Raw genomic sequence first — 16,693 nt, 5'->3', positions numbered from 1 at the left:
GGACTTAATTAGACCGACTTGAATTAATGTTCATATACGTAGGTCAGTGAGGGCTCTGTACCCTGGCACCTCATGTCAATGTGTCCACATTTATTTCTCATGTTTTGTCTGTTTTGAAAAATAATGCAAATTATGTATTCTGTTCTTGTTATCCTGTTTGCTAAACCTGCTATATTCAACTTCAAACATGTGGGTAGAGCACTGCAGAAAAAGTGCTGATTATGTACACAAGAAGGGAATATGTTCACTTGTCCCAGGACCGGAGTGCTAGATTAACCTTTTAAGATTAGGCTACTGTGTTTCGAGTTTACTGTAGCCTACATTCAGCAGAATCTGGACAGATCCCTGATCAGAGGACTCAGTACCTTTACTTTACGTTAGGGATAGCATACCTGTTTGAGTTAATTTAAAAACATTTGCCTTCACCCAGCCCTGTTTGAAGGGATGATGTATGTATGTATGTATGTATTGATAATGAAGTTGTTGCTGCCTTGTTTTTAATAAATGTTGGGTTTGATCTTGTTTTAACTAAGTCTCTTCTTTTCCATAGAATTATAACCATAATAACTACCCTGTTGATGTAAACTCAAACAATCAGGGATAAATAAAATAGGTGTGGTAATATAACAACCTGTATCCTGTAATATGACACTGTGAAACAGGATTTGGATCTGGTCAAGAATGTCAAAATCCTTGAGCATATATATGCTCGTTTATCATGATAAGAAAAACAAAGTTTTTAGGATTAGCTCAGACATTCAGTTTGACATAAGTACACTTGTATTTTAAATATTGTCTTTCAGCATTGTAAACACAGGTCTTTTTGGACGTGCTCCACAGGACAGTATGTGGTATGTTTTTTTTTTCCCAGCTCTGTGTGACGACTCACATCATTATCAGCATCAGCGTTATGGTGAGCCAGCAGGTATAAAAGCACCAGCAGAGAGGTGGGGGCAGCCATAAAGCTCGAGGGGAATAACTGAAAACCAAGATGAAGAAAACAGGGATGTTTGCCCTCTGTGTGTGTTTGGCCTTCATGTTACCGGGCAGCATTGAGGTAAGAGACACTTTTAGAAACCTGGTGGGAAAACAGAGGAGGCTATAGGACAAAAGACCCAAGTTTGTGTCCACATTCAGAGGACTGTGATAGGACACTGACGGCCAAAACAGTTCATCCTCTCTGAGCTTGGTGGAAACCTGCACGATTTTGAACACAAATCTCGGCTGCCATTTGTTTTTCACTTTTAAATGTTGGTTGCATTCAAATTATCCACACAGGTAAACACAGCATTTAAATACTTCTCCAAGTGTAGGCAAATGCAATTTTTTTTTTTTTTTTTTTTTTTACATTTGGACTGAGTTTGCTACTTAATCCAGCTGTTGTGAAGAGTTCCTAAGAGTTAAATCATGAAGGAGCACAAAATGATGTTATTAATGAAGTTGTTCTCTTAAAAACAGTATAGTGACCACAAGGTCCACTTGATTTTATATCTCATCATCTTTCCTTTCACTCTTGACTTCAGTAATGACAAATTAAATATAGAAATTCATTTTGGACCATTTGCACCGTGAGGTGTATAACAAGACTGGACCATTTTCTCTGAACTTGTCAATCATTAACAATCATTATTTTTTGTGCTGTCTCATATGCACATTTCAATGATCAGGAAATGTATTTATAGTTCCCGCACTGCCACAATCCAGTGAAAGTATATTAGACCTACTTTACTTCGTTAGCTGTCACTAATCGTTTCTTATGCCAGTGAGAGCCGCACTGTGTCGGCCATGGAAGCGTTCCCTTCTCAGGCTTAGACTGACCGGCCAGATAAAATACAGCAAAGACACAGATGCGGACACTGTGCAGGAGGTCAATTCTATTTCTAATTGCAGCACAGATAGTGAGTGGCAAACAGGTAAAGCAGGCCTCTATCAAAAACACCAATATGCAAATTTGGGTTAATGACCTCATAAGCCTTGTATTCAGCACCTGACCTTTGCATGATTAGTCAGAGACACACTGTGCTGCAGGAAGGCTTTATCGGTGGCATAGATTGAAAGTGTGATACAGGGAGGAAATGCAGACAGTATAAGCAGGTGTTGAGTGAGGGAGAGAACAGAGCAATGTGATAAGTATTACAGAAAAATATAATTGTAGTCTGTTTTGAGTGCAATTTTATCTTCTTTTTACTGTTATGATATTAGTATAGTTAGTGATCACCTGTTTCTTAGATTTTTACATCATTTACTACTTTATTTTTGTCTTTTAAAGGGTCCAATGATTCACAACATAATTCTGGGTGAAGTATATGTCTGTGATTTATACTGCCCTCATTTTGTGAGCTCATATCAAGAAACCTACATAGTTAAAGTAATAGTTTTACAGAGGATCCACTTGCCTTGTGAGGGTGAAACTACATGTTATCCATAGAAAAGACTGAAAACCAGGATAATAGCTAGATTAAAATAGCCCACACACACATTATGTCCTGTTTATTTAACTCATCCATACACAGAGGGTGTAAAGTAAACGGCATGCTTGACAGGTGAACATTGACAGGTGTGGCAACTTGTTATTCATGAAGAAATAGCTCTATCATGTACTGTAACTATCTTTGAAATCATAAAAACCTATCTTTTCACATTTTCGTTCATGCTATTCGGAAAAAAATCATGCATGAGAAGGTTTCGCTTGTTACAAACTTTGGAGAGAGAATGTGGCTGTTTCACCCCAGCCTTCAATCTACAAGCTGAAATATCTAGTTGTCCTTTAACATACAGTGAGTTGGAACTGGTTTCTGCTTGGATCACCCAGAGGAGCTGGATATTGAGATATTGCAGCTGAAAAAACATGATGCTGTTTTGTTGTTATCTATATGTTTTTCTCTTGCTGAGAGAGGGGCCGGTATTAAAACCATTATCTGTTTGTATGTTTTGTGGTTATGAACTTCTATCACATCTCATCTTCAATGCAGGGACAGGGGGGCGCAACTGTACCACCAACAACCACTACCACAGCCACGACGACAGCTACCACCCAATCTTCCACAACGTCCGACAGCACCACCACTGCTTCGGTGACCTCCAGCGGTACTACTGCGGCCCCTCCCACCACCACCTCCAGCTCCACCACTACCTCTAACCCCAGCTCCGCCTCCACCACCACCACCGCTGCCACCACCTCCTTATCCACCACCCACCCCGCCTCCTCCTCCTCCTCTGCCTCCTCCTCCTCCTCCAGCACTACCACCTCAGCCGTCACCTCTAACTCCCCAGCCTCCACTGTGGAATCAACGCAGGCCGCAACGTCAACTGGACAAGGCACCACAACCCCAGCAGCCACCACACAGCACACTGGGACTGGGTCGGCTGGGAGCACTGGCACTGCAACAACAGCTGGAACAACAGCTGGGTCTGCTGCTCTGTCCGTGTGCTACATTCATCTGCTGGTGCCTGTCATCTCCATCCTGGTCTACAGTGTAGAGGGCTGAGAGTGTACAACCTCCACCTGAGGGACTTTTCTCCTTTATATTAAACCCATAAATCATCTTATGTTAAAGGAAAAGGTCACAGATTCACCTCTCCTCAATATAAATGTTTGATTTTTGACTCTTGGAGCCTCTTATGTAACGGCTCATGCTATGACTGTCATCCATTTAATATACTATTGTTATGAAGTGCTTTTGTTTGCACTGAGCTTCCCCCCCTCACACTTTTCTACATGGTCCTATAAATAAAAGTTGTATGTTAACTATATTTCATAAAAATGCTGAATGTGAACATTTTTTGTGGGAAATAAAATGGTAATTTAACTGGTATTGGAGTCTAATATTCTTCAAATTAAAAAAACACATACTGACTGAGAATATCAATAGAACTGGATTCATCCGAAACTTTACTAAAACTGATGGTAAATGTTTGAATCAAAGCTGCCCCCTCATTTGCATTTTTTTTTTTTTTTTTCATTTTGGAGCATCTAGCAGTGTGTTTTTCTGAAGTTTGGTTTGAGTTTCTCTTATGGCCTCGGGGGCATTTCACACCTGACTTAAATATATTTGTATTACTTGTACTGTATGTGGGTTATAGTTAGAATAAGGAAATTGTTTAGGTAAATATGTGGTTTTCAGCTGGTTGTGTTATATACGATTGGAATTTGGAATTATTGGATTTCAAACAACAGGGGAATCGCAGTGCTGGAAGTAGAAAGGTGTGGTTAGAGACAGAAGGATAAATCAGAGCACAGTTTCAGGACCCACATTTGACTGTATTTCCATCTGATTTAACTGAGTAATCCTGAAATCGAAGGCGAGGCTGCTTCAAGAAAAGCCAAGGAATACTGTTGTTTGTTTGTTTTTAGCACACCTCACTCAATAAAATGAGGTATTGAGGAATGATCTTAATCTTACTTTCATGAGATGATAAAAATAGCTGCAGTTACAGTAAGCAGTTGGAGGAGCCTTTGCTGAACAAATACTGCAGGGACGAGGTATCTCTTACATCTCATTGCTGGATTGATTTCACTTGGCTTAGTTAAGGGTTTTGCATTTGTGATTCATCACTGGGGTGGAGACTGAGGCAAGACTTCCTGAAAGAAAACAGGTATCAGGTGAATAATCTCAGTACCTTATAAAAGGCCAGCCTGTGGAAAAAACCACATATTTTGCAAAACTGGGACTCACAGGTGTATGTCACCATCCTGAGCCTTAAAGAGATTTTAACAAGCTCCAAAAAATAATCTCTTGCTCTCTGTTTTTTCCTGAAGAGGAAATCATTTTTCATCTAATATGAAATCCAGTGTCCTGGGGCTGTTTTCACTGGCTCTGCTGGGATTTGTCTGCGCACAGGTAAAGCTCATGCTCTGTAGTTACAGAGGGAGACACCCATAAAGTCGGAGCACTAAAGGATCTTTGTCTATATCTGATTTTACGGTTAGGATTATTTATAGTCATACTGTGATGTAAAGGCCAATGAGGCAAAATAGGAACCTTTAACCTTGTTCTGATATCTTAAATGAATGTATAAAATTACTCAAAACACATTAATCACAGTAAAATGTATTTAAACACATTTTAATATTTTTGCACTTACTGTATATTATTCATCAGTGATGTTGATTTAACAGTATTTTCTAAATTGTATTCTGAGATACGCTCTCTGAATCATCAAGTTATATCATGTAGTCAATGTATTTTTCTGTCTCCTCTCACTCTTCCTCTGCATCCCTATCTCACAGAATGTCTCAGAGGAGTCCTCGACCACTGCTGCCGTTGATAATCCCAGGACCAAGACCAGGACCACCAGGGAGACCGAAGACAGCAACAGTGGCAATGGCAATGGCAATGCCAACAGCGACTCCCCCAGTTCCAGCCCAGCAGTCAACACCAACATGACCAACACTACGCTTGGGCCCAAACCCACAGTGATGACGGGCGGCCTGAAGCCGGAGGCATCGAAGGGCGGACAGGGCCACATATTCACCTCTGTCAGCCTACTGCTGGGTTCTCTTGTTCTTCTAGCACTGTGGCAGTGAGTGCCCTCTGGAGGCTCAGAGCTGGAGTGAGTCTGTCACTACACTGTCCTGCTATGCAAATCTGATGTCACTGTAGAGCGTTTGCTGTAGAAAAAATATATTCTCAGTTTCCTGTTAAACAAAACTGTGAGTTTATGAAATGAATCATAATGAGTTTAGTTGAGGATGACATGTCCTACACTTTATCAACACTCTGTTCAGACACTGAGCCTGTTAATTTTCTAATGTGCAATTATTTATTTAATCAAATATTTTATGAACAGACTGCTTTTTATCTTTAGAAGTGGTGCACTGTATAGTAGTTATCTTGACTTTTGATGCAATACATCTTTTTGTGTGTATGTGTGTTAGTATGATAATCTGTTTCATAAAATCATGTACCTGCTTTATATTGGTATATTAAAAAAACAAAAAACAAAACATAAATACTGAATAAACAGAGTGTATATGTGTTATATAATCTTTTCTCTATTATCAAAACATAATATTTGTTTTTGATCATATCAATCCATCAAAATGAAAAACTGCGCTGAGGAGACACAATCCAAAATAGAGATTAGCTCAAACAGACAATAAGAATGACGGATATGCTAACACAGGTTTCCTTTATTGGCACGACACACTACGGACAGGGCTTAGTCACAGTGTGGTATTGTGTGGTGAAATAATGGTTGAAGAACGAGGGCAGAGAGATAGTGCTTATTCAAGAGGGAAGCTTTTGTTGTGCCTCAGTATGAGGTAGATTTGACATTAATACTGAGCCAACACCCAAATGGTGGACTATATCTTTAACATGACAACTTTTCTCATACTTCCTTTAAAATGTGAACTTTGACTCATATTCTTCAGCTCATGACATGAAAATTTTCATTATCAGCTCATATAACAGATTTAAATAGCATAACCACACACTGCACGGTAGAATGACCACAATAGAACAAGGATTTAAAAAAAAAAGAGTAAACAAGCACAATGACCTTTCAGTGAGTCTGCAGGTGCAGTGAGACAGATAATATGACTAAAAAGTGCCCTTCATGTGATAGGATGATGTGGAGATTTTTAAAAAACAAACAAACAAAAAAAAAGCATTACATAAACTAGAAAATGTCATTTCTTGAACAGATAGCAGGATTCTGCACAAGCTGACGGTAAACTGATGTTACACTATGCTGCTTGAATTTAAAAAGAATAAATAAATTGAAGTACGGGAGCTTGATAATCAACTGGGTCAGTTTGCTGTTTGATTATTACAAAAACGATGCTCACAATGGGAAAACAGTAGTTGGAAGGAAAGAAAAAATATGAATGAGAAAGTCCAGTGTTACAAAGCCCTATTTGCACGGGATTAGTATTACCTGGGGACCTCTGGTAATTGCGGAGGACGTCTGTGATCTTAATCCCGTGCGAATGCTCCATGTCAGTAAAAAAGTAAGTAAAAATTCCCCCGCAAATTACCTACTATATTTCACCAAAGACCGACGTCCCGTGGTAAAACTAGTCCCATGCGAATCTGCATCTCAGTAATTGAGGGTCATTTTTTGTTGTATCTGTGTTTTTAAGAGCCAAGTCACCACCACACACACCTTCACTGCTGCCGATAAAATAAAAACTGTCACTGAGTGCTGCATTTCGATTTGAATTCCTGAGTCTATCAAGTGCATTGTTTATCAAAAGGTCATGCGTGAGTGTCTGAGGCGTATCAGGAAGCGAGCTCAGCCCGGGGTTACTCTCAGCCTATCCAGCTGAACCTATCCCCAACATTGTCACTCCGGATCAGCGGTACCACGACGCTGGTTATCAACTCGGTAACTCAACCCCGGCTTGTCTTGCTGTGAATCTGTGAACGCGCACGTAGCCTATAAAGGGCGGATTCAAGGCAGCAGATAAATCACAACCAGAGCACCGCAGAGAGAAGCGAGGTGAGCGCAGCGCACGCCTTATTTCTCCTGTGATGAAGAAAAAAAGAAGAAGCCTGCGGTCCCGAGTTATTGAATGTTTACATTTATTTAGAAGAAGTTTAATTGGTGCTGATTAAACTTGTAAATGATGCTGCTCTGGATACAATTCTTTCCTTATATTCTGACTCTTTTAAACAGTGGCCAAACAACAGAACCATTTTATTATATTAGACTAGCCTATATTTTCCATCTTTGCTGAGCATAAGGTTTGTTCTAAATTAAATAAAAGCCTGTCCCATATAGACGCGTGTCTCTCTAGTCTAGACGGGTCCACTCGGCGCACACACACACACCCTCCAAAAAAAAAAAAAAAAAAAAAAACTATTGGTAGAAGTCCGGGCTGTGAGAACTGGCAGCCTACCTCTGGTATGGATGATCGTGATGATCCAATGGATCGATCCGGAAAATCTGTTGTTGTGATAGACTCATGTGTTTTCATAATGTTTCATAAACTGGATACAATCACCGCAACTCTGTCCGGAGCTTCGCTACTTTTATTTCCGTATCCTTGGTAACAATAACCCCGGTACAAGGACGTCCCCATACTAATCCCGTGCGAATAGGGCATTAGAAATAGTTGTAACAGTTGTATAAATTTCATTGATCAACACAGGGATACTTATCAAATAAACATTAAACTGAGTAGATTTTTTTTTTTTTTACCCATTTCATAACACACTGTTCACATAGAGCGCCAACTCAAATGAGCTTAACTAGCCTATGTACAGTATGTTATTTTTTAAAATGAAATATTTTAATTTTAATGTAGGCTCTATTGATTTCTATTGTAAAAGAAGTTAGGTTTTGTTATAATATTTGTTAACCAAAACTTTTGTTGGAAATCTATGTTATGGAAAGTGAACACATGTTTTTCATTTGACATTGACTCTGAGTTTCTAAAACAAATGTCAGGGGACTAATTAGGTGACAAAAAAGGAAGTGGAAGAAAAATGATAAACAAAATGACCTTTGAGTTGAACATTAAGAAAAACAATCAAGAAGAAAACCCGACATCTGTCACTTCCTTGTCACCGCTGCCCTCTGGAGCCTCACACGGTCCAAAACAAAGACGGTCATGAGGAAGCCAATGAGACAAACCAAGGTCATTCTTCCTTTGAACTTTTGAACATTCACCCACTGTGGGGTGTTGATTAGATTTTATTGGCATTATCAGATTAATAACAGGTAATAGTGAGCCAGTGAATTATCAGTTGAGTTTAAAATAACCTTATGAGGAAATAACATCTTATTTCTGTACCAGTTTAATTATCAACCTGGAAGAACAAGGTTAAATATAAGTTTCTCCATATGATTAATCTAACTGCCTCAGTTCATAACTTGGCAGTTGTCCCTCACTAATAGATCACTCATTTTTTAATTTAGCTCCAGGAAGTTTGAGACAAGGCCAAATACATTTATTGAGGTTAAAAATTAATTAAACCTCAACACCATGGTTAGGCAGAGGTATATTTTCCATTATTGTTTCAGCTGTAAAAATGTGATTTTTTTTTTTTTTGTAATTGAAGGTGTTCTGAAATGCAGAGGTACTTTGTGAAAGGTGAGCAGTCACTGAGGGGTTAGTTAAGGAGAGAGTTCAGTTGTAATGATTTAAGAATTTTTTTTTCTTGCACTTATGACTCACCAGTGACATAGACACTTTGAAGGTACTTGTGTATTTGTTAACTTTAATTATCTATATTTTCAGGAACAGGAAGTGTGAAGTGTGAGCAATTGCAAGTACAAAGGTGAAAGTTTTGGAAAACGTCAGATAGCAAGATGCCTTCATACATCCATTGTTTTTTATCATGTCATAAATGAACACCTACCCCTCCCCCTGTGCTTATAGTTTCATATAAAAGAAAAACTGTTCCTGCTCAGTCTCACATACAGGAAAGTGGACTGGACTATAGTAGTGGGATTTCCACATCAGCTGTGCTTCTGTCCAGGACATTTTCAGTAACATCTCTGCCTCCTCCAAACCGCCCACCATGAAGATTCTGGCTCTAGGGTTTTGCACACTGGCTCTGCTGACATTAGCGCAGGTAACTAGCCCACTTGTCACCTTTTAAATGACCATACTGTAGACGGCAATGTCACTGTGGTTGAGTTAGCCTGCTGACTTGTCCCATTGCCCTGAAAAGGTCAGATGAGTGTCTAATAAAATTCAAAAGGTCTTGAACCAATGTTTAAGTTGTAGTATTACAGTATAATTATGTTGTAATGGATAAATAGAAAACATGTTTATTGCAACTTTTGCATACATTGTTAAAGTTTTTCAGCAAATGAATAAATAACAACAAAGGCTTTGGTCTCTGTGATGTACATGTATGTAACAACATTTTTTGGTCACACCATTTGATGTTTGGTTTTGCCATTTATAAGTGCATAGTGTTGAGTGTGATGCCAAATACCTACTGAAAAATGTTGAATTTCATCATTTTGTATTTTGTGCTCTGATGTTCTAAATTCTGATACATGAAAATGTCCACAGGGACATTTTGTACTACTTTGTGCACTGACTGAAATGATTTTCACTATTCCTAAGCAGATACATGGAGCAACAACTGCAGAAAGTAATGCCACTATAGCAACAACCACTGCCCCAAGCTCCACGACAACTGGTATGACCACCAATGTGACAACAAATACATCTACTCCAACACCTGATGCAACAACCATCAGGACAACTGTGACTCCAACCAATACAACAACTGTGACTCCAACCAATACAACAACTGTGACTCCAACCAATACAACAACGGTGAGTTCAACCAATACAACAACTGTGACTCCAACCACTACAACTGTGACTTCAACCAATACAACAATGGTGACTCCATCCATTACAACTGTGAATTCAACCAATACGGTGACTCCATCCATTACAACTGTGAGTTCAACCAATACAACAACGGTGACTCCTTCCATTACAACTGTGAATTCAACCAATACAACAACTGTGACTCCATCCACTACAACTGTGAATTCAACCAATACAACAACGGTGACTCCATCCATTACAACTGTGAATTCAACCAATACAACAACGGTGACTCCATCCATTACAACTGTGAATTCAACCAATACAACAACGGTGACTCCATCCATTACAACTGTGAATTCAACCAATACAACAACGGTGACTCCATCCACTACAACTGTGAATTCAACCAATACGGTGACTCCATCCATTACAACTGTGACTCCAACCACAACAACAACCGTTGAGGGAACTACTACAACTGTGATTCCAACCACAACAATAACTGTGACTCCAACCACAACAACAACTGTGACTCCAACCACAACAACCACTACTGAGGGAACCACTACTACAACTGTGACTCCAACCACAACAACCACTACTGAGGGAACCACTACTACAACTGTGACTCCAACCACTACAACAACCGTGGCTCCAATCACTACAATCACCACAAGCACCACGCACAACAGAGGCTCAGGGGTCAGTGCTTCGCTGCAGTTTTCTTTAGTGCCACTGTTGTTCTACAAGCTCTGCTGCTGAGCTGTAAGTATAAAACACAAATAATACATCTAATCAATGATAAGTCTTTGTGATAAACATAAATCTTTGTAAAAAATCTTCAGGTAGAAAGAAACACATTACTGTGTAATCTGATGGGTCTTAAATGTGACATTAGAAATAATTGGAAAAGTGTGATTTAAGATAGCCTGAGTCAGCTCAGACTAAAATGTACATTTTTTAATTGTAGTTGTAATAGTCTTTGTATAAACATTATATTTTGACATAAATGAAAAGGACTATTGATATTATAATATAATTTAACGTAAAATTATGAACAGAAGGGGCACTATTGTTTTCAGTATAAATGTACCACTATATATAACATCAGGATGGAGAAATATTGCCTCTAAATATTAAAATTAATAAACCAAGAGATACATAAATTGCACTCATAAAATATCCTAAATAACTACTTTTGTTAAATTCAGTTGCATGTATTTGTACAAGTCTTTAAAACGCATAAACAGAGCAATTAAATGAGATTCCACAAAATATGAAACGTAGCAATAGAGTTTATTTTTGACGATGTAAATCTGTCGTGTTTAATCTTCAGATCGACAGACAGCCAGCAGAGCCTGTAAATGATCTCCTTTGAAGTGTTTCTGTTGGAAAAAGATTATGTTTACATGGGAGAGTGTCTATGCTTTTCCTTTGAAAGAATGAAAACAATATGTGGATGTTGTAGTTATGACAGCATTATGCGGTTAACCCACCTGTAGAGTAGTGTAGAGAGAAGTGCCTGTTAACTTAATGAAGGCAGCTCGGATACACAGCAGATCTTCTTCAGAGTGAGACACCATAATCCCCTGCACTAATGGTGTCTGTAAGGGTGAAATGTTGTGTGTGAACAGTGATGCATTAAACAAGCTCTGAGATGAGAAGGTCCCAGTGGGAGCTGCCTTCTGCCAGTTCTTAAATGACACATGATACTGTACATTGTAAAGACAAAATTGTAGCACCCAGAGACAAAGATGATTTGTTAAAACTATTTATTTACCGTTATTATTATCATTATTATTATTGGAAACAAACTATTATATACTGTTATATTTTATTCAGATTACCCTACTTACTTACTTCATATTTATTTTTCATACATTTTGTTTTTCATTTTGTATTTCATGTCTGACTCTTCTATTGCACCATAATTGTCACTCATTGTTTGTTAATCTGCATAGATGACGTATAAACTAAAAGAAAGAAAAGAATGTCAATCAATAAATTGATCCATTCATGACCGTGTCATACTTTAATGATCAATCAACAGATAAAAAAACACAACTGATGATGACAGCATCTTACCTTCATGGTAGCTATTCTTTTAGCGAGGTAAACATCCGGGCTTTGAATGCACTGCACTGTCGGGGCACACACATGAAGAAACGTCAACGTTTATAGTGTGTGTGCTCATCACTGTGTGGGCTCTATCAATACTATAACATCATTTACCTAAGACTTTCAAACCCAGTCGGATGTCTCCTGAAAATCTCTTCTCCACAATCTCTTCCACCATCTGTCCGCTCTCCAGCTCCACTCCCATCAGCACTGTCAGTGACATGTGAGACCAGAGGAGCATGGGTTTAGTCAGATTTAAGCATACAAAATAACTATGCAAGAAAAATATATATATTCAGCCCAACCTTTGTCGAGATGGTTCGAGTCTCTGGAGGTCAGTATATCGATCCATGGTCCTGCTTCGGCTTTTTTCCCTTTTAGTGACACCAAGAGACTCTAGAAGAGCAAAATAAGAAAACACAGTCAGGCAGGGGTTCAATTTCACTCAGCTCTGAATCACACCTGCTGCACATGCTCCACCATGCAAAGGCTGCATGTCTATTCTGCCAAATTTCTCCCTCCGTAGGACAAATTTGTACAAAGAGGTTTCCTTGGGAAGAGTCCAATTTTGGGAATCACACAATAATCACAGAGAGCAAAGAGCTAATGTGACACAAATTACAGTATATCCTCTTTAGAAATGAAATAGCAGCGTTTCCACTTTTTTTTCCTACAGTGCCCTTATTCTAGCAAATTTTAGAAAACAGATCCCCATATTATATCCCACATTTATCATTCTGATATTGACAATGCATAATAAATGGGACATGGTAATGAATGAATGAATGAATGAATGAATGAATGAATGAATGAATGAATGAATGAATGAATGAATGAATGAATGAATGAATGAATAAATGAATAATTGGAAATATGTTTTCTTCAAAGTTATATTGCTTCTCCAACAATTGATTGTATCCATAATGCCTTGTTAGCACACAGTGATTGTATTGCTTTGCAATAGTGATTGAAGTATACATCTATAAAGCAGAACGTAATACCTCAATATCTCTTTGAACCCCGCTAGTTACATTTTCTTTCTGTTTGGAGAGAGGAGAGAAAATAAATATCACTGCATATTTCAAGGTCATATCAACACAAAGCATGGAAAATTATGCTGTTGTCTGTGTTACAAGGGTCACAAACATATCAAAGGTAAAGTGTAATGGATAGAGGAAGGAAATACTCCAGTTACATTTAGCAATGCCACAACAAGCTTAGCAAAGTCTCCACTGGTTTCTCCTTTCATTTCCTTCTCCAGGTCCTTCTTGTACACTGTAAAGGTACAAACACAAATTTCAGGACACAAGAGATAATTGATTTAAAATGTCTACATGATTAATCAAGAAGTTTGAGGAGAGTCAAATAAAGCTCTGTGATTTACATTGTTTGTATGCAGCACAGATTTCTTGAAGCTGCTTTCCGGCTCGTGTGCACAGGATCTCCAGTAGAGTTTCTTCATCAGTGCCTAAACCCTGCACACACACAAACACACAAGCACACATACACATACAGTACTGTGTCATGGGATGTGATTGACAGGTGGGGTAATGTAAACAAACACACAAACAGCCACTCACTGCCATGGCCTGCTGCAGGCGTTGAGCCTCATACTGCACAGGAGGCATCAGCAGATCCAGCAGCAGAGCCTCCAGATCTCCAGACAGAGCTTTCTTCAAAGAACCTGCCAGGTCCTGGGATAACACACAGTCAGAGGTTTTGATATTGTGTCTTTACACAGATAAAGCAGCTTCAGACAAAAACCTCTGTCTGATTTAAAACACACTGTAGCTACTTCATGGATCAACAATATGTCTCTATCAACCAGGATAGAAGACAACTCAAACACAGTACTATTGTGAATCAGTGCAAAACCTGCAGGTAACATTACAATAGGCTACATGCTCCATGCTACGTGCTAACTGTCAACATTAACATTCAAGCTATATAGACATTTGGAGTTGTGTCATTTGCCTATAGTTTGGGTTTAATCACTTTTTTTTATTACTTCGCCATCATAGACACTTTATTTATCCCCTAGGGGAGAGTCACAAATCATGTGAATATTGTTAAAATCCAACATTCAACAATATACACTTAAGCTTATGTAAACGTCCACATCAACAATGGCTATTTAAACATCTGCTAAGTCGCTACAAAGGCATTGTATTGAAATGGAATTGATTTCAATGAAACAATATCTAAAACAATGTGTGAGAAAAACTCCGTGGGCGTGGCCAATTTAACTGAGTCACTGTTGCGTTATAAAAGTGTATACTGTTAGACTCCTTCTCTCCACAAAGGTGTGTTCAAACCCTTTTTACATATTTGATCAGTAAACACTTGGAAGGTCTGTATGAGCAAACAGACAGATGTCACGGTATAATCAGTACAACTCTGCATTTTTGTTGTATTGCATAACTTGTGTGTATCTTTATAAATTCTTCAAGTTTCTCCTGTTTCTAACCTTGTGTGTTAGCTCTTCAAAGGTGCTGGCGATCACTTGTCTCTGATCGTTGCTGCGATTGGCCAGGATTGTCACCAGGGTCACAGTATCTGAACCGGGGACACAATGTTTGCATTTCAATTATGACATAATGCAGAGCACTTGAGGATGGGGCGAGGAAAGGAAAGATGTGAAACTGTGCACACATTCAACACATTTGTCTGATGTCAAACACTCCAAACCAGCTTTACTCAACATGCAGCAGGTTAGGTACCTTTCTTATCCAGTGCTGCCTGGATCTCCATTGCATCTCTGTCAGGGTGGAAATTAGAGAAGGGTCGCACTGTCCCGAGTGTTCCCCAGCACATGTCCTACAGAAAAACCAATAAATAAAACAAGGCAAACTCAGGTCCTGTCTGATTGTATCAAAAGTATGATAAATGAGTAGCAAGAAACAAGTGGAATGTGTAACAGGACTATAAGTGACTTGATAATGCACCAGACATACCATGAATGTGACAACAGAAGATGAGCAAAGATACAAGTCAGTTTTCACCATGCTTGAATTTAAAGAATGTGAAATATCCCCTACTTCTGCACAGACTAGATGGGAGGTGGTGGGTGAGGTTAGTTGGGAATGCAGGTTGAGAAAGAAAAGGACGGAATATTTTCACCAGGAGGAGAAACGTAATCCTTACTGATATTATTATTGATAAATAACCATTGCACCACTGGGTATTACTATAATTCTTCATTGTAACAGTCAATAGTATATTCAGCTGCCTCCCACCACCACCCCTACCCCACCCTGAGGCTTCTGCTACCCCAAACCAATTATTGGTGCTATACAAATAAAATTGAACTGAACCATCAGGCAGAACAGGACTGAGGAGTGTTTAGTTGATTGCATCAAACTCATAAAGAAAGCATGGCATCACAGTGCAGGTCTGAAGGCTTCAGGTTTACAGATAAAGGGTTAGGAGGCATTCAGATAATCACAGTGCAGGATATCTGTTTTTGTTATCTACAAACATGGAGTCTTAGTCAACAGAGCAATAACAGAATGGCAGAGGGAGGACAGGGCGGAGGAGGTCTACTCACATAAGAGGTGAAGTAATCAGGGTCCATGGTTTTGTTTTACCTGCAATAAAGAATGAAGAAACACAGAAAAATGGTTTATACTATTCTTTTCTATTAGCACAGATGTATTGTGAATTAGGTGGTGTAGACAGTATGAAAAAAAGAAGTTAACTTGGATTTCTGTTCAATTAATCATTCAATGACATGAAACCAGCAGTTATAATATGATAACTGCTGGTTTCATGTTGTAACACAAAGCAAACACATGACAAAATGACATGACAGTGAGACATTTCCTTACATTCTTTTTAAATTAATGCTTCTTTTTCTTACCTGTAACAGAAAGCTGTGGCAGCTGTAGTAAGGTGTGCACTGTGCAGGTAGTGTAGTGTAGAGTTTTTCCTTCTCTTTTACAACTTCCTATAATCAACACTGTATCTCAGTCCCACCCACAATGCGCCACACCTGCTCCCACTACACACACCTGACTGTCTGTCAAACTCCTGACCAATCAGTGACAGACAGCCCACTTGTAAAATACTGACATTCCTCACAGAGCAGGAATCCAGACAGTCGGGTTTGTTTACAGGTGACCTTTGCTGTGAAGTGACCACAGAGCTGCAGATTCAGAGGCTGATTTAGTCAAAGGAATAAAAGATGTGTGGGGAGTTGCTGCTCTCTCAGGTCTGAGGTCTGAAAATGTATCCTCTAATCATTAGGATTGTTCAGTGCTGAGGTTCTTATGTTACAGCTTTGTCATTTCACAGCTTTACATCAGCATGGGGCAGATATCTGATAAA

At 38.9% G+C, this 16,693-nt stretch overlaps 3 protein-coding genes across 3 annotated transcripts; 2 read left to right on the top strand and 1 right to left on the bottom strand.

Annotated features, from left to right (window-relative positions):
* The first annotated feature begins 979 nt into the window (after window positions 1-979).
* LOC310993754 (uncharacterized protein) lies at window positions 980-3,813 on the top strand. The gene is made up of 2 exons (XM_083982215.1): window positions 980-1,057; window positions 2,973-3,813. Exons 1-2 carry the CDS (start codon window positions 992-994, stop codon window positions 3,486-3,488), a joined length of 582 nt encoding a protein of 193 aa, XP_083838341.1. The 5' UTR covers window positions 980-991; the 3' UTR covers window positions 3,489-3,813.
* A 758-nt stretch (window positions 3,814-4,571) lies between these two features.
* Window positions 4,572-5,812, top strand: LOC310994159 (uncharacterized protein). Its single transcript, XM_083982749.1, has 3 exons — window positions 4,572-4,596; window positions 4,760-4,841; window positions 5,231-5,812. The coding sequence occupies exons 2-3, from the start codon at window positions 4,782-4,784 to the stop codon at window positions 5,525-5,527; spliced, it is 357 nt and encodes a 118-aa protein (XP_083838875.1). The 5' UTR covers window positions 4,572-4,596; window positions 4,760-4,781; the 3' UTR covers window positions 5,528-5,812.
* A 5,743-nt stretch (window positions 5,813-11,555) lies between these two features.
* On the bottom strand, window positions 11,556-15,941 carry anxa14 (annexin A14; the record flags this gene model as incomplete). Its single annotated transcript, XM_083981962.1, has 12 exons — window positions 11,556-11,634; window positions 11,746-11,853; window positions 12,335-12,390; window positions 12,482-12,577; window positions 12,673-12,763; window positions 13,369-13,407; window positions 13,563-13,642; window positions 13,752-13,842; window positions 13,948-14,061; window positions 14,835-14,923; window positions 15,088-15,184; window positions 15,915-15,941. The coding sequence occupies 12 exons, from the start codon at window positions 15,939-15,941 to the stop codon at window positions 11,575-11,577; spliced, it is 948 nt and encodes a 315-aa protein (XP_083838088.1). The 3' UTR covers window positions 11,556-11,574.
* Between the last annotated feature and the right edge of the window lie 752 nt (window positions 15,942-16,693).

This window comes from Trachurus trachurus (genome assembly GCF_905171665.1).
Source record: "Trachurus trachurus genome assembly, chromosome: 11".
In the NCBI taxonomy this organism is placed as follows: Eukaryota; Metazoa; Chordata; class Actinopteri; order Carangiformes; family Carangidae; genus Trachurus; species Trachurus trachurus.
Note: the sequence above shows the minus strand (reverse complement) of the source record. Positions and strands in the feature narration are given on the sequence as shown.